General features: G+C 41.2%; 5 protein-coding genes across 9 annotated transcripts in view; 2 read left to right on the forward strand and 3 right to left on the reverse strand.

The window, feature by feature from the left end:
- Positions 1 to 12: 12 nt before the first annotated feature.
- Positions 13 to 3,896, reverse strand: lin37 (lin-37 DREAM MuvB core complex component). The gene is made up of 8 exons (XM_035672232.1): positions 3,223 to 3,896; positions 2,968 to 3,043; positions 2,844 to 2,894; positions 2,701 to 2,730; positions 2,384 to 2,469; positions 2,063 to 2,223; positions 783 to 914; positions 13 to 632 (listed from the first exon to the last, which is right to left on the reverse strand). The coding sequence occupies exons 1-8, from the start codon at positions 3,254 to 3,256 to the stop codon at positions 381 to 383; spliced, it is 822 nt and encodes a 273-aa protein (XP_035528125.1). The 5' UTR covers positions 3,257 to 3,896; the 3' UTR covers positions 13 to 380.
- A 301-nt stretch (positions 3,897 to 4,197) lies between these two features.
- On the forward strand, positions 4,198 to 8,771 carry proser3 (proline and serine rich 3). 2 transcript variants are annotated; one of them, XM_035672215.1, is made up of 13 exons: positions 4,198 to 4,335; positions 4,433 to 4,523; positions 4,593 to 4,849; positions 5,025 to 5,176; positions 5,310 to 5,413; positions 6,019 to 6,104; positions 6,183 to 6,316; positions 6,467 to 6,705; positions 6,806 to 7,329; positions 7,401 to 7,593; positions 7,836 to 8,007; positions 8,348 to 8,429; positions 8,619 to 8,771. In XM_035672215.1, exons 1-13 carry the CDS (start codon positions 4,325 to 4,327, stop codon positions 8,668 to 8,670), a joined length of 2,097 nt encoding a protein of 698 aa, XP_035528108.1. In that variant the 5' UTR covers positions 4,198 to 4,324; the 3' UTR covers positions 8,671 to 8,771. The 2 variants fall into 2 exon arrangements, with proteins under 2 accessions (XP_035528108.1, XP_035528107.1); XM_035672214.1 differs by having other exon boundaries at positions 4,202 to 4,335; positions 4,415 to 4,523.
- hspb6 (heat shock protein, alpha-crystallin-related, b6) lies at positions 8,692 to 10,297 on the reverse strand. 2 transcript variants are annotated; one of them, XM_035672239.1, is made up of 4 exons: positions 10,105 to 10,297; positions 9,850 to 10,007; positions 9,369 to 9,491; positions 8,692 to 9,263 (listed from the first exon to the last, which is right to left on the reverse strand). In XM_035672239.1, exons 2-4 carry the CDS (start codon positions 10,003 to 10,005, stop codon positions 9,108 to 9,110), a joined length of 435 nt encoding a protein of 144 aa, XP_035528132.1. In that variant the 5' UTR covers positions 10,006 to 10,007; positions 10,105 to 10,297; the 3' UTR covers positions 8,692 to 9,107. The 2 variants fall into 2 exon arrangements, with proteins under 2 accessions (XP_035528132.1, XP_035528133.1); XM_035672240.1 differs by lacking the exon at positions 10,105 to 10,297 and having other exon boundaries at positions 9,850 to 10,098.
- Positions 10,298 to 11,736: 1,439 nt separating this feature from the next.
- psenen (presenilin enhancer, gamma-secretase subunit) overlaps positions 11,737 to 22,106 on the reverse strand; it is a 12,100-nt gene continuing 1,730 nt past the window's right edge. The window contains exons 1-4 of one of the 3 annotated variants that reach the window (XM_035672241.1): positions 13,878 to 14,037; positions 13,508 to 13,589; positions 13,111 to 13,215; positions 11,737 to 12,284 (exon numbers count right to left, since the gene is read on the reverse strand). In XM_035672241.1, the coding sequence (XP_035528134.1) occupies positions 12,145 to 12,284; positions 13,111 to 13,215; positions 13,508 to 13,568 (306 nt within the window). In that variant the 5' untranslated portion in view covers positions 13,569 to 13,589; positions 13,878 to 14,037 and the 3' untranslated portion in view covers positions 11,737 to 12,144. Of the gene's footprint in view, positions 12,285 to 13,110; positions 13,216 to 13,507; positions 13,590 to 13,681; positions 13,748 to 13,877; positions 14,038 to 22,106 lie in introns of those variants that run through there. The other 2 variants (XM_035672243.1, XM_035672242.1) reach the window with 2 other exon arrangements.
- kmt2bb (lysine (K)-specific methyltransferase 2Bb) overlaps positions 15,344 to 22,106 on the forward strand; it is a gene marked incomplete in the record, with an annotated part of 25,996 nt that continues 19,233 nt past the window's right edge. The window contains 5 exon segments of the mRNA XM_035672203.1: positions 15,344 to 15,769; positions 17,334 to 17,412; positions 17,571 to 21,125; positions 21,215 to 21,393; positions 21,577 to 21,696. Coding sequence (XP_035528096.1) covers positions 15,440 to 15,769; positions 17,334 to 17,412; positions 17,571 to 21,125; positions 21,215 to 21,393; positions 21,577 to 21,696 — 4,263 coding nt within the window.

Raw genomic sequence — 22,106 nt, forward strand, 5'->3', positions numbered from 1 at the left:
CACTTCATTTCTTATCCAGTCTTTTCCAGAATGCAGACATGTTTGGGGGATAAAGCATGGTGTATTTGAGAAGAGTTGTGCGACAAGCCTAATTTTGCTTACCTGTTTTTTTTTTTTTTTTTGCTAGCGTTCAGCAATAGTTGCCAGGTGTAATTCGATAGAAAGAAAAATAGCTACTACATGAAACTGTTACGTCGTTCGAGTAAGCGGGTCATGATTTCTGGAAAGAGACATTGTTGAGTTTTTCAAATCAGCACTTTGCACACCACAAGCCGAGAGCTATCTCGTCCCATTATACTGAAGAGATGCAGACATCTCTACAGCTGATATCTCCAACAGCCAATAACTCACACCAAAACAATCTAGATGGATAAATGGCACTACATGTAAGAGGAAAAATATGCATTTTTGATTTTGGGGTGAACTGTCCGACTAAGCAACAAGTGCCACACAACAACTGTGGGTGAAACCTTGATCTCAATGTATGTTGTGCACAGCAGGAAAATGTGAACTGTTCTTTTTAACAAAAGAACAAGCTGCTTTTCATGAGGAACGTACTTTTGCCGTATCTTTTTCCAACGTTCCATGTGGTCGCATAAGAGAGAACCGGATACAGGAGCTGAATCTGTTAACTGTGGAACGAGAACATGTTCAGATATAGTTAGTTATAGTTCATTGGTTGACTTAAATAACTAATGACTTTAATATCATAATGTAATGTGTGCCACTTAATATTGCTATGCAAGTAAAACACAAATTCTCGTGCACACATTATACAGAACCTTGGTAACAGTGGGTTTTTCCGTCGGTGGGATCCTGAGATTGACGGGTTCACCAGATGGGCTGATTGGACAGGAGGTTGGAGGAGCGAGTCTGTACACATTCTGACCTTTACCATTGATCATGTCTGTAACCTGGCAAAAGAAAGACATTTGGTAAAAAGAATCATTACTGGCCTCATGATGTCCAAAGACTGTGGCAACTTAAGAAATTCTTAATATTTTCTAGTTAAGTACTATAAGTACTCTCAAAAATACTTTCTTTAAATGTTCATTAAACTGTTTCAAAGATAATTTCATGCAAAATTAGTGTAAAATACTAATGATAAAGTTTTGGTATTTAAACTTTAAATTGAAAAATCTAAATACAAAAAACGTACCACTGGTCTTGTTTAGTCATGCTAGTATCAGATTTATTTGCAGGGATTCTGAGATTATTTACTGCTGAGACAATTACAACTGCCCTTCTCCAAAGATGAGGATAGGATTTTGATTGTGGTGCTCAAAGCATTGAAAAAATACAGCTAAAATACTCAAAAGCAACTAGTCTTTTCTCAAACAACAAACATGCATGCTTTTGCACAGGCTAAAGAGAGTTATACGTGAATGTACTGCATTGACTGTATCCACTTTAAATCCAAGCGGACTACAGTCACCACCCACTGCAATAGGGGTTCATTACTGTGACGACCGTCACTTTCAGACTGATTAATGTTCCACAATGTTCCCGTCTTCATTAGCAGTTTTATATTGCTTAGCCACAAGGGAGTGCCCTAATGCTGCGTAGACAGAGGCAGAGTGATGCTTGTGGCTTGTACGAACCCAATGTAACTGTGCCACAGCCCATCAACAACAGGTTATGTCATACAAACATTTGAATCAATTCCCAGTCAAATGTCCTGAGTTCTGTAACAACCAACCTGCTCGTACTTATGGTGTTTTTAAGAGTATATTATATTGACTGTACTGCACGATGACGGTTCAGTGTTCATGAGGTGTGATAAAATCAGAGAAATAGTGTGACAGAAGCTCCATAAATAGTATTACAGCAAAGTTTGATGCAATACTGTTTGCTTTATTATTTCTATAGCAGTTACTTTTAATACTAGCAAAGGAAGACGCATTTTAAATCACAGTGTACAGTGGATACGTGTTTCACACTGTTCCACACAGCGAGACAGTGAAGTGTGACTTTAAAGCCGTACAGAATTTATTTTTGAATTTTTTGTAATGTTGCCTATTTTAAATCAAATTGACGTTATCCAACATAACTAGGATCTCACCTCTTCCTCTACCAGGCTGTGCGAGGGGCTTGGGGAAGCAGCTGGCTCTCTAACAGAAGGATTGTTTCTCATCCAGGCCCGACAGATAGGATACAGTGGGGTGCTGGTGTTGAACTGAGCCAGATCCACACTGCGGTCAAACAACTTAATAATGTAAGAATCTAGAAAATTGAGAAAAACAGAAAATGGCAAGATAAATGGTAAGAAATTCTACAATGAAGTAAGGCAAAGTGATCACACAGTAACTGAGGGACAAAAAGGACAAATCCTACAGTGTCATTTGTTTTACTGTATTGTGTTTAGTGTTTGCGTTAAGTTTACTTTGTTTATGATGATTGCTCTCTTGCATTCCTTCATCCATCTCTTTTCGCTTCTTCCTCCGGTGCTGCGAAAATCGAGCTGATGGCCTGGAAAAAAAAATTAAAACAAGAATGAGGACTTTATAATAGGCAGAGAAATTTTACAAAATTACTGCTTTTCAAATCTATTACGGTGTGAAATGACAAGAAACATTATTTTTATAAAACCATTGACAGTTTAGAGCCACAGTTTTTCTTTCAGCCACAACTGTAGACAAACAAATGTTCTGTATGTGTTTTTGAGTAACTGTGAGCGCTTGTCAAAAAATAGACACTTGCCTTTTTCCAGCAGATGATGGAGACAAATCCCTAGAAATAGCAAGTGGAACAACAAGTTTTTACACTTCATATTTAATGTTCAAATAATAAATAATAACACAACAACAACAAATACATTTCAAATCCTAATCACTGATACGTACTTGTTTAAAGAGTCCGCTGATATTTTTCCAGGATCGCCCTCATTTTGCTCCCTGTTCAAAATACAATATTAGTTCGACTGGAAGGTTATCACAAACATAAGATGAGTGTTATAATCCCACTGACCTTTCATTTTCAGTCCTCTCTACCAGTCCCTTTAACACAGCATCCAATCTGCTGCGTGCACCAGTCCCCTCTAAATCTGCACAACAGTAAGTAGTAAACAGTGCTTTACAGAAACAACACCAACTAGAGTTCATAATATATGTAACGTTAAGTGACATTCTCATATTGCATTACTGAATTTGAGTAGTGACTATAATGCCAAAAAGTTGGGTTAGAAGATGTGTTCGTGAGAGTCTTAAGGGAGCAACCTCTCACCTGGCCTTTCAGTCTTGATCTTGACGTGATGCATTATCTCCACTTTTCTTTATATTATTAATAATTGGGGAAAACACCGACTGATACAACCACACGTTCACTGTCGGTAACCGAAATGCACCTTAGAGCAATGGTCCCTCTGAGTTGATAAGGACTTGAAACTGATGTTACAAAACAATACTAACATTAACGTAGGTCTCCTGCAGGACGTTAGATAAGTTAACGTTAGCTAATGGGCTAACAGCTGCGGTTTAAGACCGTTTAAAGTCTGCTAACGCTAGCTCCCTTCAGCGTTAGCAGTAACCGTTGGAAAACGTTAACGCTTGGTTCACGAGTGCAACTTTACCCACGTTTGCCAATTATAACGAATAGCTAACTGACAGTTACCCCTACCGGTTGTCACACATTCTCTATAAATACAATCTGCTGGACACAGGCCGTTTTATTATTGTTATATCGGACTGTAGCATGTACTAACAGTTAGCTCTAATGACCGTTGCTAACGTAGCTTGTTTTTAACCGACGGACAGACGTTCCTCTTCCGCGCGCTGCCGGTTTCCTAGTAACTGATTGGAGCGTGTGCAACGAGGACATTGTACGTGATTGGGTAACTGGTACGTCCATCATATTATACTCGGTGCCTATTGGCTGTATGTCTGGAAGTAAATAACCATCGACATAAACTGACGCTTTCTTCTGGTTTCACCGATAACGTTACATTTGTGAGAAAGAGCAAAGTCATTATATTTCCAGTTTAAATGTTTGACTTGTCGGATGAACAGATCTTCAAAACCCTCCCTGTAGAAACTTAATTTGCTATCTTATGGACAAGTTGTGTCGTACTAGCGTTTGATTCCATGGTAACTTTCTTTTGTGGACATGCCAAGTCAACTCGTAGGGCTGTTGGATAATGTGGTCTTCTAGTAAGTTAGTTTTATTGCAGTAAGACCCAAGTGACCCAGTCAGTCAGCCATATAGAAGCACCTGTAGTTTGTAGTCAAAGAGCTGAGTTTGGACCAGGCATAAATCAGACCCACACTGGAGCAACTTCTACTGTGCATCCTGTCCTATTATCAATCACCTGTGACGTCCTAAAGCTGTAATGAAATCCAGGTAAGCTCTAAAGGTCACATTTTTATATTACCCCAAGCAATAGTTACATTTGGTCATAACACAAGTGTTGTTTTTACAATGGACCTGTGTTCACAAGGCAGAATCCCTTGAAGGCAGCATCCAGGGTGGGGAAGGCACACTACCACCCACCCCGCAACCAGCCCCTGGCAAAGAAAGACAAAAAAACAGTAAGTAAATTTTACACTGAAAGATACATCTGATTCCGACATGTCGATCACTTTTTTGTTCTTTTGCAGACTTTGAGTCCTGTACGCTCAAACCAGCGAGCAAGTCCTCAGTTACACAGCCCCGAGAGCCGACAGCAGTTTGAGAAGTATGACGCCACGGATGGGCAACTTGTTTTTGAAGAGTCCTGGCCCTCCACTGACTGTGAATCTTCTTCTGCCAGCACTACGACCTCATCTTACATGGAAATGCCCAAACAGTCTGAGAGAACAGGAAAATCCACAGTTTCATCAGAGCTAGGAGTTCAGCAGGATTCAGTGCTGTCAAAGTATGCTTTTGTTTCAACCATACCCTCAAACACAGCAGTGCCTGTACTCCAAGTTATCCCCTTAAAAAAACTTCCTTTTCAAGTTCTAATATGTAAGAAATGATTCAACATGACAATGTCATCGAAACTGTGATGTGAAGAAGATAGAAACCAGCACTGACCTTTGTTCTCCCAGGTACATTGACCGCTTTCGCCATGGTCGACCGCAGAGTCGAGAGGAGCGCCAGCAAACGGATTCTGCTGTTGGGGAGAAGCAGCTGCCTTTTTGGTGGCTGTCAACATCATCTTTACCCCCCAGTTCAACACCAACTAAAGGAACAGACAATGGTGCAGTCTCACTTATTTGCAAGCTTACAGTTTTTAATGTAATGGTTATTAACTGTTGCCAGCTCTTACATTTCCACATACAAAGCAACCCTTCAGGTGAAATCCTTCTGTGGAATCTCTTTTCTCTGAACAGATGCTGTCCAGCCTCTGAAAGATGACCACGGATCTGCCATTTTCAGTCCAGCTGGACAGCGTCGACGTGACAGATGCCTCTCCCCATGCAGAGGATCTCTTAGTGTGAGTGTTTTTGAGTTTACTGGGACTGAGCCTGTTTTATCTTTCTCTACTAAATACACATAATACGTGTGTTGTTGGCAGCACAAACTTACCTCCAAATCTATATATTTTTTTCTGAAAAAGCAGAAGATTCTAGATACTACTCCATCCTGTTTTTATTCTTTGTGTAAGCTGTTATAACAGAGTATTCGCTCTGCACCCTGCCCTGGTTTATGCTAGGTTTGTCTGACTGCCCAGGAAGCAGTCTGTAGGAGAGACACCCTATTCCGACTAAGTGCACATATAAATATTTACATTTCAACAGCACACCACATGTCCATTTGGAAACCTCTCTGTTTACTAAATGCCTGGGAAGCCATCGTTTTTACAGCCATGTTTGATACATTTATGGCTTGTTCACCCTGCTCCTGTCAAATGTATCAGCCACACAAAATTATAATAGAACCTCAGTGTATTTGTTATGTAAGGTTTTTTTTTTTAACACAAATGCAAATTGAATGATCTAGTTTTATTAATTACTACAGTATTCTGTGTTCTTTATATTCAAATATCAAGAGTAAAATTGTGGCTTATTGAGTGTTCTGCCTATTCCTTTTGTATTTCAGATTCTGTCGGATACCACCCAAGGTGAATTCGAAGACACAGAGATACTACACCTTCAAGAAAGGGCCAACAGACTTCTGCTGAGAGAGTATGATTACCAGCATGTGACATGCATGATGAATTAATTAATTCCTTCAATTGTAAGTAACTTTTTTCTTTCTAATAGTGACTGTACTCTGAGTGATGGGTCTATCCATGTCAGCTCAGAGGGCCTGGGATGCTCAGATTTCTCTTCTCCATTCAGCGTAGATGAGCCACTGCAAAGACCTTTGATTCCCAGTATGATAAAATCGACTACTGGTAATGCAATACATTTTTTAGATGGAATTTAGTTTTTTAGTTTTTTTCCATTTAAACTTGCTCAATGCCAATAACTTCTTATGCAACTTGTGGTAGATTCCTATTTTTTCATGCTTGACTGTGCAATGTTTTTCTTTCTAATGTTTACAGCAAAGGCCAGCTCAGACTTAGTTCAAGCTGCGTCCTCCCAAAAGTCTTATACCATTCCTTCTCTGGTTCCACCCACACGCCCGGAAGAGGACATCTTGTTCCAGTGGCGTCTAAGGAGAAAGATGGAGCAGGCCAGGGAGTGGCCCCAGTCCTTGCACCAATCCGGACTTCATGGTCCCACATTTAGCTGGCAAGCCCCCAACTTCAGCCATCCCTCAGCCAGTGGACAGGCTTACAAGGTCAGAGACATAGTGTATGTAGCACCCCATATTTCTGGTTTAAAATGTACTCCATGTGTACAGAATCATTTAAATGTCCTCTTTCTTGCACCATCTACAGCAACCGCATTGTTCTCAACCTCCTGAAATCTCACAAAACGCTACACTTCCACACATCGCCGCTCCCCAGCCAGAAACCAAAGAAGCCCACGCATCATGTCCCCCAGCTTCAGGTCCACCTCTCTTCCCTACCTTTACTATCTCTGGCTCTGCAGTCTCTCAACCCCAGGCTATTGCCCATGTTCCCGCCCACATGCATTTACTCTGTGATGTCTTGCCCTGTCCCATCCAGTCATCTCATGCTAGCTCGCAACAAAACGTTTCACAAATTATTGACACGTCTCGGAACAAAGTTGTCCGTAAAAATACGCAAGTTTCTGGGAACTCAACGGATACCTTCACTGATGAGCCTATTTGCGAACATGTGCCATCCCCGCCACCTGTTTCATCTGGAGTTCCAAAAGGAGAGGGGCCTAGTCACCACAAAAGACCTGAGAGGAACAAGAAAGAGAAAGCCCAGGCAAAAGAGTCAGAGAAGAACGAGAAAAAGACAGCAATGTCCTTCAGAAAGCAGAAGAAATCAAGGTCAAGTATGGAAACATGCACACAGTATACAAAATTCAGTCTGAATGCTTAATATTAATATCTCTTTGCAGATATACTGTGGATAGGGAACATGCTGATGCCACTGGCTCTACAAACAGGAGTTCTTCACATCAAAGACTTCCCCAAAAGGTTGTGCCGTGGGCAGAGCAGCAGCAACGGGAGGCAAACCAGGCCTCTTCCAGTGAGAGATGTACTGGTGATTATGCACTAGCACCTTCTCCGATCCACAGTGCCTTAGGACAGGTCAGCACACGCACAAGCTGCAAATGTTTTTACACACTCCACCAGTTCTCAAGTTATTTTATTTTATTCTCTCTGTGTAGTTTGATTATTACACAAAAATCTTTAAATATACTCCTTTTTCCACTTATCTCGAATGGTGCTGCCATCACTTTTGGATGTCATATCAGATGTTAAGCTGCTATGTCATTATGGTAATTAAAAGCTGCATTAACCCGTATGTTGTTATCATTGGGGCTTCGCAGGTAGTTTCAGAGGTATTGTTCCAAACAGCGGATTCATCTCCTGCACTAAGGACCCCTGTCGCGTTGGGTTCTCCTCCTTGCGAAGCCTCTGCACCTTCACAATCCTCAGTTCCTCCGTGCGATGCCCACAACTCTATGGAGGTCATTACACAGCTGCTGCAAGAGGCTGAAGGTGAGCCTATGACAGCAAAGAGCACCAACCTTTACCCTGGAGTTAATTGTGGAGAATATATGAATAGTTTCCACGCCTAACATTCCAAAACCCGTCAGGTCAAAACCTCTCGATCTTTCAGTCTTTTTCTGTGCATGTTGTTTGTATGCAGATCTGGTAACATTTGTGATCCATGTTGGATTTTGCTGTAGTCATCGACTAAAGGCTGCCTTTGGGAGTTTAAATAATAAAACATTAACTTATAGGCTGGTCCTCTATATGTACATGCGGATAATATCCCATTATCAACCCTCTCTTTTGCTGCTCATTGTACCTTTAGTATTATTATTTTTCTTTTCAGATTCAGATGAAAAAGAGTTTGAAGATGACCCTCTATTAGAAGTTCTTCGAAAACAGAGAACATGGGTAAAGGAGCAGATCAGGTAATAACCTATAAATTAAATTGCTCAGCTAGTAAAATGTATTGTATGTATGTATGTATAATAATGTTGTTCATAGAAGGCTATTAACTTTAAAATCCTTTAGAATATAGTTTTTATATTGTTATTAAATTCATCTAAACATAGCAACCCCAATTCCAGAAGAATAATCTACTGTATTTTTCCTTTTAGGGAAGTGGACTCGATGTTGAATGAATTCCCGGATGAGCAACAAGTTACTTAAACGTTCACAAGAGGCACTTGATGTAGTCACTTTTTTTATTTTATAAAGAAATAAAGTTTATTTTTGAAAGAAATATTTCCACATTAAAGAGTTTGGCGATATGTATGTGTGCATCATTAATCACAATCACAAAACAGTGCATTTTACAAAAGTTGCACAAAAATAGCAGACCTGTGAACGCAGAATATTTACAAAGACTGGTTCCTTGAAACATTATGTAAGATTACTGAGTAACAGTAGGGCAGTATATACAAACCTCAGAGAGCAGGGAATATTAAAACAGTGCCAGGAACAGAGTGTTTTGGCACATGCTGAGTGTTGCTGTGACTGGAGGAGCCTAAAGTTATTTCTGTTTCTGCCTGTGTGTGTTCATAAAGGCTTGTGTTGCATTTGTTTTTTGTCATACATGGTGAAGATGGTGTTTGGTATTAATGCGATCAGGTCAGGATTCTGGAGTTCTCGGTTTGCAGCATCGGTGCAGATATGACAAGGATGCCATCTGGAGAGACCGCTGACTCCAAAGCCATGGTGTCCACGCCCTTTGGGATTCTGTAGCGCCGGTTAAACTGCCGCGTTGTAAACCCCGAACCATCCTGTTAACAAAACATGGAGATGAATACAAGTTTAGAGAACAACACAGATCACAGATATTGTAAATAAACCAGACGATGCAGCAATGTTACTGCCAGAACACCAACCTTTTTCTCTTCATGCTTTCCTTGCACTTCAACAAAGTCTCCGATCACCTTGACCATTAGGTCCTCTGGGTTGAAGTCCTTCACATCCACTTGAACTGTAAAACCGCTGTCATCACAGTTCACCTACCAACATAAGTGAAAATACTGGGTATTAAAAATAAACCATACCCGTAAAAATATTTCAGAACAGTAGTTTTATTCTTCTTACTAGCTTTTTGGGGGGGTTTCAACTGCTGAAGACTTCAAGATGCGGTTGAAAGTTTTGTCAAAATATATTTCAATTGTAAAATTAGGGGACTACTTTTGCCTATTAAGTTGCTATTTAACTTGTTAAAGAAAAAGAAAACACTTTAATAAAAAATAAAATAAAAGGCAGTTTGTTATCACTGAATGTATTTCCATGCAGTTCTACTGAAACAAAACACGTAAAATAAATCTTTTTACATTCTTGCATTACTCACAGTAAGTTAAAACAACATACCTCTGCAGAGCTGTTGTTCTCAGTCTCTGGCATGAGTAACTTAGGAGACCACTTATATTGTCCATAAGTCCCATTCAGCCGAGGAATAAGAGGTGGCAAAACCTTCTCCCATGGGATACCACCAGCTGGCAGAGTGGGTGGCAGGATGAAGTCCATTTCTAATGAGCAGAAAAGATTGTTTTTAAAAGAGAGCGCTGACTTGAGAGCAGCTGAGGCTACACAGCATATGAGACTACAACACTGGCCACAACTTACCTCTGCTTAAATTCCCTCTTCTTAAATTCCCTGACCAAATGTGCGAACGGGGAAAGGACGGCCCCTGGTCAACCGCTTGCGTGAGGTCCTAAATGAGGTACAAGTGCGATGAGCTGGTGCGCCCGTCTGTCTGCCTCCGATCTCCTCTGGGTGCCTGACGAGACTGTGTGTTCCGGTGTGTGTGTGTGTGTGTGTGTGTGTTTTATACTGGAGTTGCATAATGACTTGGGAATTCATAGTGGGGCACCTTGCTTCTGTTATGTTCTGGACTAATGCGTACCCTTGGGTGCTCAGGCGGGGCCATATAGGATAAGAGTGTATTGTTTTTTGGGGAGGGGGGCGCAGCTGTTGCGGGCTTATTGGTAATTAAGGTGTTCATTAACCAATATCGAAGCGCGCAGTTTATTCTGAGCGGTTGACGGCACCGGTGCGAACACACTGTTCACGTTATGACACATGTTACGGCGTGTATGCTTAAGGTCGGTTGTCAAGGAAAGGGTCCAAAAATAAGTTCAAAAGACGATGTTGTTGACCCTCGTGAGCTGACGCCGGACAGACAGTGACAGCAGGGACGTCCCGAACACATGCCAGAGCACGTGCGTCCCCCCCATCATCACTCACGCTCACAGTGGTGAAAGATCCGATGAGGTACTTACGTAAAAAGAGCAACACTTTAATGTTAAAATACTCCGTTACAATTCAATATGTAATATATATTTATATTTAAATATAATATATGTAAGTATACAGGAACCTTATCAGCAAAGAGTATTATAGTAGTATCAAAAGTACTCAATAAAAATGTGGTCATGTGTTATTATTGTATTATTATTATATTACTGGTGTATTAATGTCTAAATAGCGTTTTAAAGTTGGCCTAGGTGGAGCTAATTTAACTGGTTGGCAAGGCTGTGTGGAAAAAAAATGTTTATCAGCATAGTAACCTAACTAGCTGTCAAATAAATATAGTTAAGATATAAAATATAGTAATAGTTGTCTCTGAAATGTAGTCATGAAATGGATGAGCCTCAAAACTGTACTTTCTGTACTTGAGTACATGCGCTTTGTTCATTTCCACTTCACTCATTATACCACACACATCGGATACCACACACTTGGAGACAATGTACTATGTCCATAAAAGGATTCTTTACAATTTACTCCTCATCAATCTCTTTTATTAAGTGACTCCCCCCGTCATAAAAAGTACTGATCGTGCTGATACTCCTGACTTGTTCTTGGCAGTCCCTAGTGAAGTCAGCGGTTTATATGGCAGGTGCATGTTCTCCCTGTTAGTAATGTAGAACCTGTCACTTAAGCTTTGACTGGAGTGACTAAAAATGGCCCCGATTATGTTATGACTCATATAGGATGATAGGGAAGTGGGAACATTTGGAGGGATTAAGTTATTGGGTTTCACAACAGGCACCAGTCATATTCCAGACTTTAGGAGTCTTCGGTAACAATGCAAAACATTAGGAGTATAAATAGAGAAAATAGCTCACAGATGCATCATCAAACAAAAGGTCTGTACCGTTTCATAGATCCTTGAGGGATAATGATATTCCAACACAAGTATGGCATTCTGACTTTCGACGGGAGACACAGTACATGGAGTAAAAACATTGTAACTTGGAAGCATTATGGATATGTTTTTATTAGTCAGTCATACACAAGTAAAAATAGTTTTGGTGGCACAATTACACAGAAACAAACCTTTTAAATCAAGAAAAAAGTCCTGAATGCACATCCAGCTTCATCATTACATACTGTTAGATACTGCCATGACAGTTAACATTGTCTGCTATACAAGATTAATGATCCTAATCTAAAACCAAAGAACTTTCTGAAATCCCTTAGCAAGCGTAAAAAAAACATCTTTTAAGGGACATAAGGGATTACTCTTAACTTTATTCAATTGAATTTAGTTCCAGAGACAAGAAGAATCAATAAAGTGTTGTAGACTGTAGTTAATGAGGGAAAATTCTTTGGTCCATTATAGTGGATCAACAGTTATTTAGACCTGTTACCAAAAATGTCTCAAGGAATGCCCAGTGGAATTGTAAAGGAGAGGTAATCCCCCACCTCCCCCCACTCTGCTCTGAAGTGCTGGAAAATAGTAATCCATGTGGTCAGTACTGCTACCCATAACAGCAACCCTAGAGCTGACCGCTTCACATCTAGATGGAAAACACAGAAGATATAATTACTTAATATTTAAACAATGGTCACACAGACAGATATATCATATCATGCTCTAACTTTGCCAAAATCTTTCTTTCAAAAATAAATCTCATAAAATTGCAAATATGCTGTTTGATAGTGTTTTATCAAGTAGGACAACAAGGACGTGTTCAGTAAATGTCTGTTAATGTCAGCTAGCCAGAAACATGTGATCCATATTTTGTTGTACTTTATAGGCTTAGATGTAATGTTTCACACATTAAGTCAAATGGTTTTTGGTGTTTTCTTAAAAGAAAATGCGTCATTTAAAAAAAATAAAGATGCTAAAAAGGACCAGTGTGTAGGATTTAGTGGTATCTAAGGGTGAAGTTGCCGATTATAACCATTTAAATACCGCTCGCCTTCCAAGCATGTGAGAGAAACTACTGTGAGTACAAACCCCCTACCTAGAGCCAGTGTTTGGTCTGTCCAATTTACACTACTGTCTCCACACAGTGGCCTCAGAATAGCTCATTCTAAGGTAATGAAAACACAATATTTCTTATTTTCAGGTGATTATGAAATCATTGCCCAGCCCACTAAAAAAAATATCATCCCATCTCCTTCAGGATTACAGAGAACTGAAGAGAGGCCTTAACCTCATCCAAGCAGTTTGATAGAACAAACATGTGTAACGTGTTCAGTGTGTGAACAGAGTTTAGAACATCTGGATTAAAGTTAAACGTAAATGAAATGAAACAAAACATACGTTTTCCTAAACATGTATTCAAATTAAACAAGTGCTGCAATGGTTTCTAAATGTCTGCCAGTTCTTACACTTACAAGCTTTTATCTGAAGCTGCTCAGTGTAGGCTGGCTTTACGAAGGCCTCCCGAAAAAACCAAACAACATTTACCAGCCACAGGAATGGGAGAAATGCAAATCCACCTGAGAAAAAAAAAAAAAAAAAGATGGACAAAACATAAACAATGACAATATTACTGAATTAGTTTGCTTAAGCTTTACTTTACAAAAGGCTCCCAGTCACTGGCACTATCATGGTAACCTATCCTCCATCTCACCTAAAGAGTGTACATCAGATCACTACAATAGGCATTACGGAGGCAGGTGTTAACACTACCTGCATGTACCCAGAACTCACAGACCAAAGGAGAGAAGGTAACACTGAATATTTAATACGGTATATCCGCTACTTGTCCTTATTATCAGGTGCTCTCACCTAAATAATACTTTCTGCACAGGCTGAGTTTTTCCTCATTGGGCAGCCGCTCCAGGTTCATCGTGATTTGTTGCGGCTCTTGCTACGAAAAACAAACAAACAAACAGACAAAAGGTTACACAGCGGAACAAGCTCGAGACAGCAACCCAAAGACGTGACACTTGTGTAACAGACTTGTGTAGTTTGTATAAAATCCAAGCAATAAAGCAGCCTGTTGGTGCTGGCCCGGTTTGCATTGTCAGGTGACTCGGAGTTCACCACAGGCTAACTGTTAGCACGCTGACGCTACATCCAGATTCTGGGCGGTGTCGACTTATAGTATTTCTAAGGCATTACCGTCAGTATACTGTACATTCATGTGGTGATTTACCTGATGTTTATAAGGCCGACAGAATGGTCAGAGAATGGTCACAAATATAACCAAATAGAAAAAAATAAAAAAACCTCGAACACTTCCTCCTTCTTCTTCTTCTGAAACGCACTCTTCTTCGGCTTTCTTCTTTGTTTGTTATGGTAGGCGCACGCTCCCCTGCACTGCACAGCGCCACCTACAGTAGGAGTTCAGTGGTGCTTCTTCCCCTTGTTCGCCCCGTTCACAGTGTGCTTCGCCCCCTGTCTTTATCTTTGACCGTCTTTAAATACTCAGCTCCAGTGCTGTGTACACCTTCACCAAGTCTCTGTTCACAATGTGCACGTATATTAAAACTAAATTATCAGCCACTGTAGCTTTTTTCCGTTGAAGAGTTTTTTAAATATTTCTGTTTTATCCAGTGGTCCTCACCCACTTCGCACTTGACTGATAAGAAGATAATCATATACTTTCCATTAAACTATTTATTCTGCAGCACTTACTTTCGTCGTAAAACTTCAATCTTCACTGTGACCGTGAATTATATTCCATTGCTGACGATTTCTGCTTTTTCTTCTTCTTTGTCATCAGCTTGTTTTTATTGTATTCATTCATTCATTCATTCTTTTTTTTTTCTTTTTTTTTTTTTGCCTTGCGCAGTTTTATTTATGGGGGTTCACGTTGGGCTGCCTGTTTGTATGAAAGGTGCTATATAAATAAAGTTGAGTTGAGCTTTTTCTGGTGACAATGAATATGCATACTGCCATCTGCTGTATTGCAATGTGTAGAGCTGTGGGGCCAGGGCACAAAAGCATTGATGTAATACACTTTATCTGTACTGTAGCGTCTTTATAATCTGCCTTTACACTCCATTCCTTCTGTCAGATGGTAATTATGTCATGTCAGTGTATTATTTGATTAATGAAGCCTTCTTTGCCATACGTTATGTCACTTTTATTACTGAACTGTCATTTCAGAGCCACCTTCTTTTTCCAGTTTATTGTCATGGGAGCGATTTTAAATACTCGTTTCCCTGCTCATCTTTCCCCAAATATTATTGTTAATCGTCGAACAGAATTGTATAAATCTTGTCGAAGAAATGTTTTGTTGAAACCGTTTTAGAGAGTTAATTACTACGCATGTTATCACCTATGTATTATGATAAATGCCTGGAAAGCAGTATTTATGCTCTTTAAGAATATTTTTTAAAGCCTTGTATACACCGAACCATACATAAAAATGACCGGTGAGTTAGATATTAGAATATAATAAAATAATACATTAGAATATATAATAAGAAGAAGAATTAAGATTCGTGCAACCAATAAAGTTGCACTCATACGTTTATAACTAAGTGTCAGTAACAGCCATTGATGCAATATGTATAGCACAGACATTTCTGAATGGACTTTTGACGTACAATCACCACCAGAGGTCGACCCACTCTCCTCTCTGAAGCCTCGCTAAAAAAAAAAACTCACTTTCCCTTGCAGCATTGCGGCTCCCCCCTCCCATCTCGCGCCTTCCCTCTTGTCTCCCTCTCCTCGAACTGCTAGCCGTCGGTGTGTGTTGTTGTTGAAGCAATGATGGCGGCAGCGGGATGCGGATCAGCAACCGCGGCTGCCGTAGGAGGCCAAGGTGGAACCGCTACGGCCAGAGGTCGTTTCCCCGGTCGGCCTTGGTCGTCACGCAGTCGTTTGCGCTCCGAGAAGCGATGGCAACTCGGACGGTCAGGCTTAGAAGCTGATGATGTGACTAACGGAGGGCCAAGGCCCGCAAACCTGGTCCTATCGTTAAACGAAGACCAGTCTCACTTGCGCTTACTTGGGATAGAGGCGAGCCACAAGATCCTTGGCCAGGCTGGATACAGCTCTAGTGGGAGTGAAGAGGTGAGGTCCCAAACCGACCCAGGAGTTAGTATCTTTATTTCATCTTCTCACATTTTGTCTGATCGTTAAATGTGCCAGAGTGAGTGCTGTCCACAGCAGTGTGACTGGTTTAGTGCCATGGACAAATGTCAACATCCCTTTCGCTAGGCTAATGTTAACGCTAGCTTCACGCTTGGTAAGCTAACGTTAACATGCTAACTAATGGTTAGCACGGTGCAGCTTTTCCATGACATTTAATGAACAGTCGTAACACAAAAATACCACTGCAAACAAAGCAGCAGAGCAGCTCAAGTTACACCAACAATGTTCCCACAATTGCTTTTTGTAGGATAAAAAAATATTACAGGGTGAAAACACGAGCAGAAGGGCTTTTTAAAAAGCCAGTGAAGTGTGTGCGCCGATTTGTAAACAGGGACCGCAGTTGTTTGATAATGGCCCGCTCGTTATCGGGCCAGAGGAGCAGCTAGCTCATAGCGAACACAAAGAACGGGAAGGCTAACTGTGAGCTAACACTGCTGTTTTCATACGCTGTGCAGATGCGGGTTAGAGTTGTCTGCGTAACTAGTTTAAATAAGACAGCAGGCGCGAACGTTGCAGGGCCTTACTTGTCTGCACAAGGTAACTGCGATATTAACACTCGGATAATTAAGTTTTATTTGTAGCTAGGTAAGTTAGCCTTTGTGCAGACAGGAGTGAGCTTTAATGCTTTCGGCTAAGTGCTAGCTTACGTTACCAAGCACGACATGTTTAAATGGTGGTGCAGAAGTGTGCCAAAGCCAGTTGCACCCGTGTTGTGTGAAAATGCTCTCTGCCAGTGCACAAGCAGTCGTCAATGTCTTATCGCGATTCATGAGAGTGGGGCTGTTTATAGGCTCGTAGGTCACAGCTGCAAGCACGAGTGGGATGTACAGTACTTGGAGGGAACCGTAATTACAGACCCACCTGTCCCTGCAGTTTTTAGTGGGTGGTGTAGGTGTTCGTCCTAACTGCTCAAGTGTGATTCAGACAAAGGTTGCAGAGTTCTGGGCTTGCATGTCTACATTACATGTAACAGCTCCATGAAAAGTTCAGGAAGAGTTGCCCCCCCAAAAAAAGAGAAAAAGCCAGGTGCATATATGAGGTTATTATTACCAATGCAGGCCCTATTCATATTTAATGACTTCCAACTCGGGTGAGATGAATGGAAAGATTTGGTTTGAATGTGGAGAAAATGAAAACAGTTGTCCATTGTCTGTGATTGATAGTATTGCTTTAAAGTTTGAAGTAGATAACCTGTTTTTTTATTATTATTTGACATAACTGTACATACGCTAAGATAAACGCACATTGTAATGTTAGGTGTATTGATAAAAACATCAATATGATGGACATGAATCATTCTTCATAATGAACACTCAGAGAAATGTTCAGTGTTGCTTCATCTACCTAGCCTTTGCAGGGGATGTAATCAACGGCAAACTCTGAAATTCAAAATAAATGCTACAAGCGTACTATTTTAGTCAGTGTTTTTGCTGATGGTTCCTCCAGCAGAGTAGTGTTGTTGTCTGTCGTTTCAAGTGTTCATTTGCGTGTTTTTATTTTTTTCAAGGGAGATGATTTCAGAGGATTTGAAGCTGAGAGAAAAAGCTCCAAAGGACCTGTATGGTCCAGACAAAACCCTTCCAAAGGTAAAGGCAAATTATTATGGTTCCACATATTTATTTGTTTATAAGCTAAAGTTTCAATTAAGCATGTACAATATAAAAAAGTGTTGTTTTCTGTCCCAGTTTTGCATTCAGTGGAGGAGCCATGGGTTTTGTAACATTTCATATTTTTTGTTTTGTAGGTGAAGCTGTCAACACAAAATCTAAAAGACAAAGTGAGAAGTTACCGCTTAAAACGCCAGCAGTGGAGGCAGCTATTACCCAACCTGATCCTGTGAAAGATGTAAAATCTTCGGAGGAGATACACGGCTTATCTCCTGAAGCAGAGCCCGCAAAGGACTGCAGGAAAGGTTCGAAAGGAAAAAACACTATGGATCGGCAGTCCACTAAAAGCGGAGCCTCATCAGCAGCACCTAGGATTACTATAAAGTTGGTGGCCAAAAAGAAAATGAAAACTGTAAAGGAGCCTAATAAAAAATCTGTGAAGAAGTTGAAGATAAAAGGAATTCAGGATCCGCCTAAAGCCAAGGACATTCAGGGCGACCAGATTTCAAGTGCTCATGTCAAATTAAAAGCTGAACCACATGAGGATAAACATGGCACAGAAGATAAGGGAGGGGGGACAGTACCTGCAAGAAGGCGTGGGAGATCTGCTGCAAAGACAGAGCCTGTCTCCCAGACTAGCGCCAAAGTTGTGGTTGGAGACCAAAAATTAAAAGAGAGAAAAGCGGCAGACCAATTTGACACTGTTAAGGAGACTGGGACTGTAGAGCCAAAAACAAATGCTAAGAAGTTAAAGCATAAGGAAATTGTGACAGAGCAAAGTTCTGAAGTTAATCAACTCGCCATTCGCAGGAGCAACAGAGTCACTAACCCACTCTCTAAGAAAGTCTCAGACAGTGCAGCTGAACCAGAAAGTCTGAGTAAAAGTGATGCCGTTCTGGCAGAGTCAAAGCCTGAAGCTTCTCAAACAGTGGAGGCCAAGCCGTCAGCGAGAAGTGACAGACGGAGACAAAGCAAGAGGCTGAATAAGGATGTTACGATTCCGGAAAACCATGGTCCATCATCCACAGAGACTGATAATTTAGCTGTACAATCCAGTGACAGCTTGCCCTTGGGAACAAGGGTCCCAAGTTTAAAGTTGAAAAAGATAAGAAACCCAAAATATGATGCACAGAACGGCAGTGGGAAGAACGGCAGTGGGAAGAACTCCACTCGAAAGAAGAAACTGAGAAAATTTGTCTGGACTTTAACATTAGAGAAAGGAGGAAGTCAGACTCGGGGTGCAGAAAACACTGTGAAAGTAACAGAGAAGACTGTGAGCGATGAGGATCAGTCGACTTTATGTGACGCCAGTGTCAACAAGAGTTTAAAGGGGACGGATAAAAAATCTGAACTGGATAACTCGGCCCCCGAAGAGAGTAAAAGCTTGGACAATAATGAGAAGGCTCCCGAAAACAAGGCTGATTTGTCGTTTGAGGAAAAGTCCACTTTACAGGTGGAAGTTGAAGTGGAACACGTAAATGAAACACCTCCTCAAGAAATGACGAAAACAGATTGTGGGAAAGTTCCCCCTCTTCAGATCAAAAAGGTCTCCTCTCCTGGCAAACATAAAAGCTCAAAGCCATCCTTTTTAATTCAGCAAGTTAGTCCCGTGCCTGAGAAGAAAGACGATGTTCTTAAAGATCTGTGTGAAATTAATGAGGATATACCATCATGTCTGGATACTGAAGTCACACCAACTTGGAGACTGAGGAGGAGGACGTCAAGCTTTGATTCTCCACAAACAAAGTCTGTCAGTCATACACCAGTGACCACCCAGAAACGAAAGCTAAGAACAAGTCCACGGGATGAAGATAGTTCGCAGTTGCACGTTGAAGATTGTTCTCAGGCTCCAGCTGAAGATTCCAGCTCACATGGTCTTCCTAAAAACTCCTGTCAGGTTTTGGCCGAGGACCACCCTCAGGTGGCCAGTGTAAACTCCTCTGAAATTCCTGATAAGGATTCCTCAAAGATTGCTGATGATCTGTCACAGGTGCCAGGTGAAGTTTCTCCACAGAAGGTGGAGAATGAGGTAGAACCACAGACGAAAGAGGCCAAACCATTGCCTGTGCCTTCAAAGCCTAGAAGATGTAGAAATAATAAATTAGGGAAAAAGAGGTCTGTTCAAAGGAAGAAGGCTGTTGTCTCTCCTGAAACTGCTGTTAACACCGAGTTGGCAGCAGTTGAAGCTACTATCACGGAGTCTGTGCTAAAGGAAGATACGCAGCCTTTAGAAACAGACGTAACTGAGTTGGAAGCAAAAGATTGCGCCCAGCCTGAAGCAAAACAGGACACTGTGTCAGTGGAAGAAGAGCAGATACAGCCACCAGTTAAAGAAGAAACGGACATTCACTTGATAGATAGTCAACAATCTTTAGTGTCAGAAGGTCAAGCAAATGATCCTAAAACACCATGCCTACAAAGGAAATCTCTCAAAAAAATAAAAAAGAGGCGGAAAAGTTTAATAGGGCAGCGTCAGAAACATAGGCACAGGAGCAGAGATGGGAAGTTTGCTCCACTTAAATCATCAGAAAATAGTCCACAAATTGTTGAGGGGGATAGTGACATCTCCACTCCACTGGCAGCTACCACACTGGCCCCAAGCGCTAAACTTATTGGCATACATAAAAAGTACAAAAAGAGACAGGCGGGTCTTCAGTTGTTTGGGTCAAAAAGGCCAAAACCACAAGCTAAAATAATTTCTAAGCTGATAGAAATAGGGCTCGACAAAGGGAGTTTAAAGCAGGAAGAAACCGACACGTTAGTTGATGGGGGACAAGCAGATGTTGTGGACGTCCAGCCCGGTAAATCAAAGTTTGTAAAAAACATCAAGCACTTCATTATGCCTGTTGTAAGTGCCAGATCCTCGCGAGTGATCAAGACCCCGCAAAGGTTTATGGACGATGCTGGAATGTCAGTGTTGCCTCGAAGAAACTCTCCAAAGAAGGGCTTACAACTGGGCTTGCAAATGCGCCCGGGAAAGAGGCGAGATGATGGGACAGGCAGAGCAATATCCCCTATTCTGCCAGTCGACGAGGAGGACATATTGAGTGAAGCTCAACTGGACGTTGATCTTTTTTCAGCTCAGGACCTAGATGACAACATTGATCTCTCCGACAGCCTGTTTTCTGAGAGAAAAAGTGGCAAATTTGAAAAGAAGAGGTCTCTTCTAAAGAACTCTAGTTTCAAGTGGCATGTGCCAGAAGAGTCTAGTAAGGAGGTGTATACACTGGACAAAACTCCGGAGAGCAAATGTGAGGATCTGTTTTTATCTACACCAGTTGATAAGCCCACAGAACTGTCTATTGACCTACTGGATGCTCAGAAAAAGAAAAGTTCCCCGAAGTTCAACAAACAAACCGCTCACCTCAAGATTTATCAAAGGCTAAAGAAGGCACACACGGCACTTCCCAAAAGCAAAAACACAACAGAGATGGATAGTATGAGCAAACCTCCTCAGCCTCCCGTTGATTTAGCAGAAGGACTTGATGATGAGGCCATGAGCATTAGCCTCAGGCAGCGGAATACAAACACACAGAAGGACAAGTCCAAGCTCAAGATAGAAGACCTTGATTCTCCTGGAGTGGTGAGAAAAGTTTCCGTGTGCGTTAGGACTATGAACTCCAAGTCCCTTGCATTTCAGCACGGCAAAGAGGAGGATTTAGCAGCAAAAGACACTGCCCAACTTCACTCAGGTAAGCACAATAATTAAAAATCATTGGAATATCGAACGCTAAGCATTCAACATTTGCTTTAATTGGCATATGTTACCTTATATCCACAGGAGAGCTGCAGCCAGAACAGAAGTCAGGCGTAGTTGAAGGCGAGTTTGGATCTGTGGAGAAGGGACCTTCACAAAGAGCGCGCCTCACTGGTGCAAATAAAAGAATGTTCAATCTCCTCAGGAAAGCCAAGGTCCAGCTCATTAAGATTGACCAGCAGAAACAGCTCAAGTCATCTGGGGTAAGATCACACTGACTACACGCACATGTCCTCATGTCATTTTAGAAATACATTCTATGTTTTAGGAGCTGCCATAGATGAGAAAAGCCTAATGTAAACACACAATTGTTATGGATGATGCAGGCTGATTTTGTAGTTTTTGGAGGCTTGTATTGATGCCTTGTTTTTTCCTTAACCCCGTAGCTGTTATGTGGCCCGACTGGCGCCAGGTCTCGGGATGTGACCTCTAAGAGACAAAGGAGGAAGCAGAGGGTTCAGCTTGATGCTGATGTTCCAGTCAAGACAGAGCCACCCCAAGGACAAGTAAGCGTACAAATCAATAGGCCCTAGGTGGAAATCGATCCACCTAAAAAAAATCTAGTTTCTGTCTCTGGTTTTGCCAGTGTTTGTTGTTTATTTAACCTACTGCTATAGTCTAAAAAGAAAACTCAGTACTCCATTGAAATTTATGACCAGTGATTCAGATTAGATTTACTTGGGCGGCCCGCCCGGTTTATTAACAGCCAGGGAATTATTGTAGTATTTTGCAGAGAAACAGAAAGAGAGACATTATCTGGTGGATGTTTAACAAGCACAGAGCAGGTAAAGCAAGTTTGGTTTTCAATATGTGATGTTATTAACGAGTAGCTTATCTTCTTGGGCGACTTTATAAAACTTAATGCTCACCAACAAAGTAAACAGAGCAGATACAGCCTGTATGATACATGGAGAGA

Source organism: Morone saxatilis, unplaced genomic scaffold (genome assembly GCF_004916995.1).
Source record: "Morone saxatilis isolate NCDOM2014 unplaced genomic scaffold, NCSU_SB_2.0 Contig24, whole genome shotgun sequence".
Taxonomy (NCBI): domain Eukaryota; kingdom Metazoa; phylum Chordata; class Actinopteri; family Moronidae; genus Morone; species Morone saxatilis.

Excerpts from the sequence above, each read along its gene's own strand:
- lin37 (XM_035672232.1), bottom strand. The coding sequence starts at position 3,256 with ATGCATCACGTCAAGATCAAGACTGAAAGGCCAG. Across the intron at positions 2,731-2,843 it reads TCAGCGGACTCTTTAAACAA|GGATTTGTCTCCATCATCTG; the intron begins GTACGTATCAGT and ends TGCTATTTCTAG. Across the intron at positions 2,470-2,700 it reads CCATCATCTGCTGGAAAAAG|GCCATCAGCTCGATTTTCGC; the intron begins GCAAGTGTCTAT and ends TTTTTTTTCCAG.
- hspb6 (XM_035672239.1), bottom strand. The coding sequence starts at position 10,005 with ATGGACTTCATCCTGCCACCCACTCTGCCAGCTGGTGGTATCCCATGG. Across the intron at positions 9,492-9,849 it reads AGAACAACAGCTCTGCAGAG|GTGAACTGTGATGACAGCGG; the intron begins GTATGTTGTTTT and ends TTATGTTGGTAG. Across the intron at positions 9,264-9,368 it reads GAAAGCATGAAGAGAAAAAG|GATGGTTCGGGGTTTACAAC; the intron begins GTTGGTGTTCTG and ends TTTTGTTAACAG.
- proser3 (XM_035672214.1), top strand. Across the intron at positions 5,177-5,309 it reads AACTAAAGGAACAGACAATG|ATGCTGTCCAGCCTCTGAAA; the intron begins GTGCAGTCTCAC and ends TTCTCTGAACAG. Across the intron at positions 7,594-7,835 it reads TCCACAGTGCCTTAGGACAG|GTAGTTTCAGAGGTATTGTT; the intron begins GTCAGCACACGC and ends GGGGCTTCGCAG.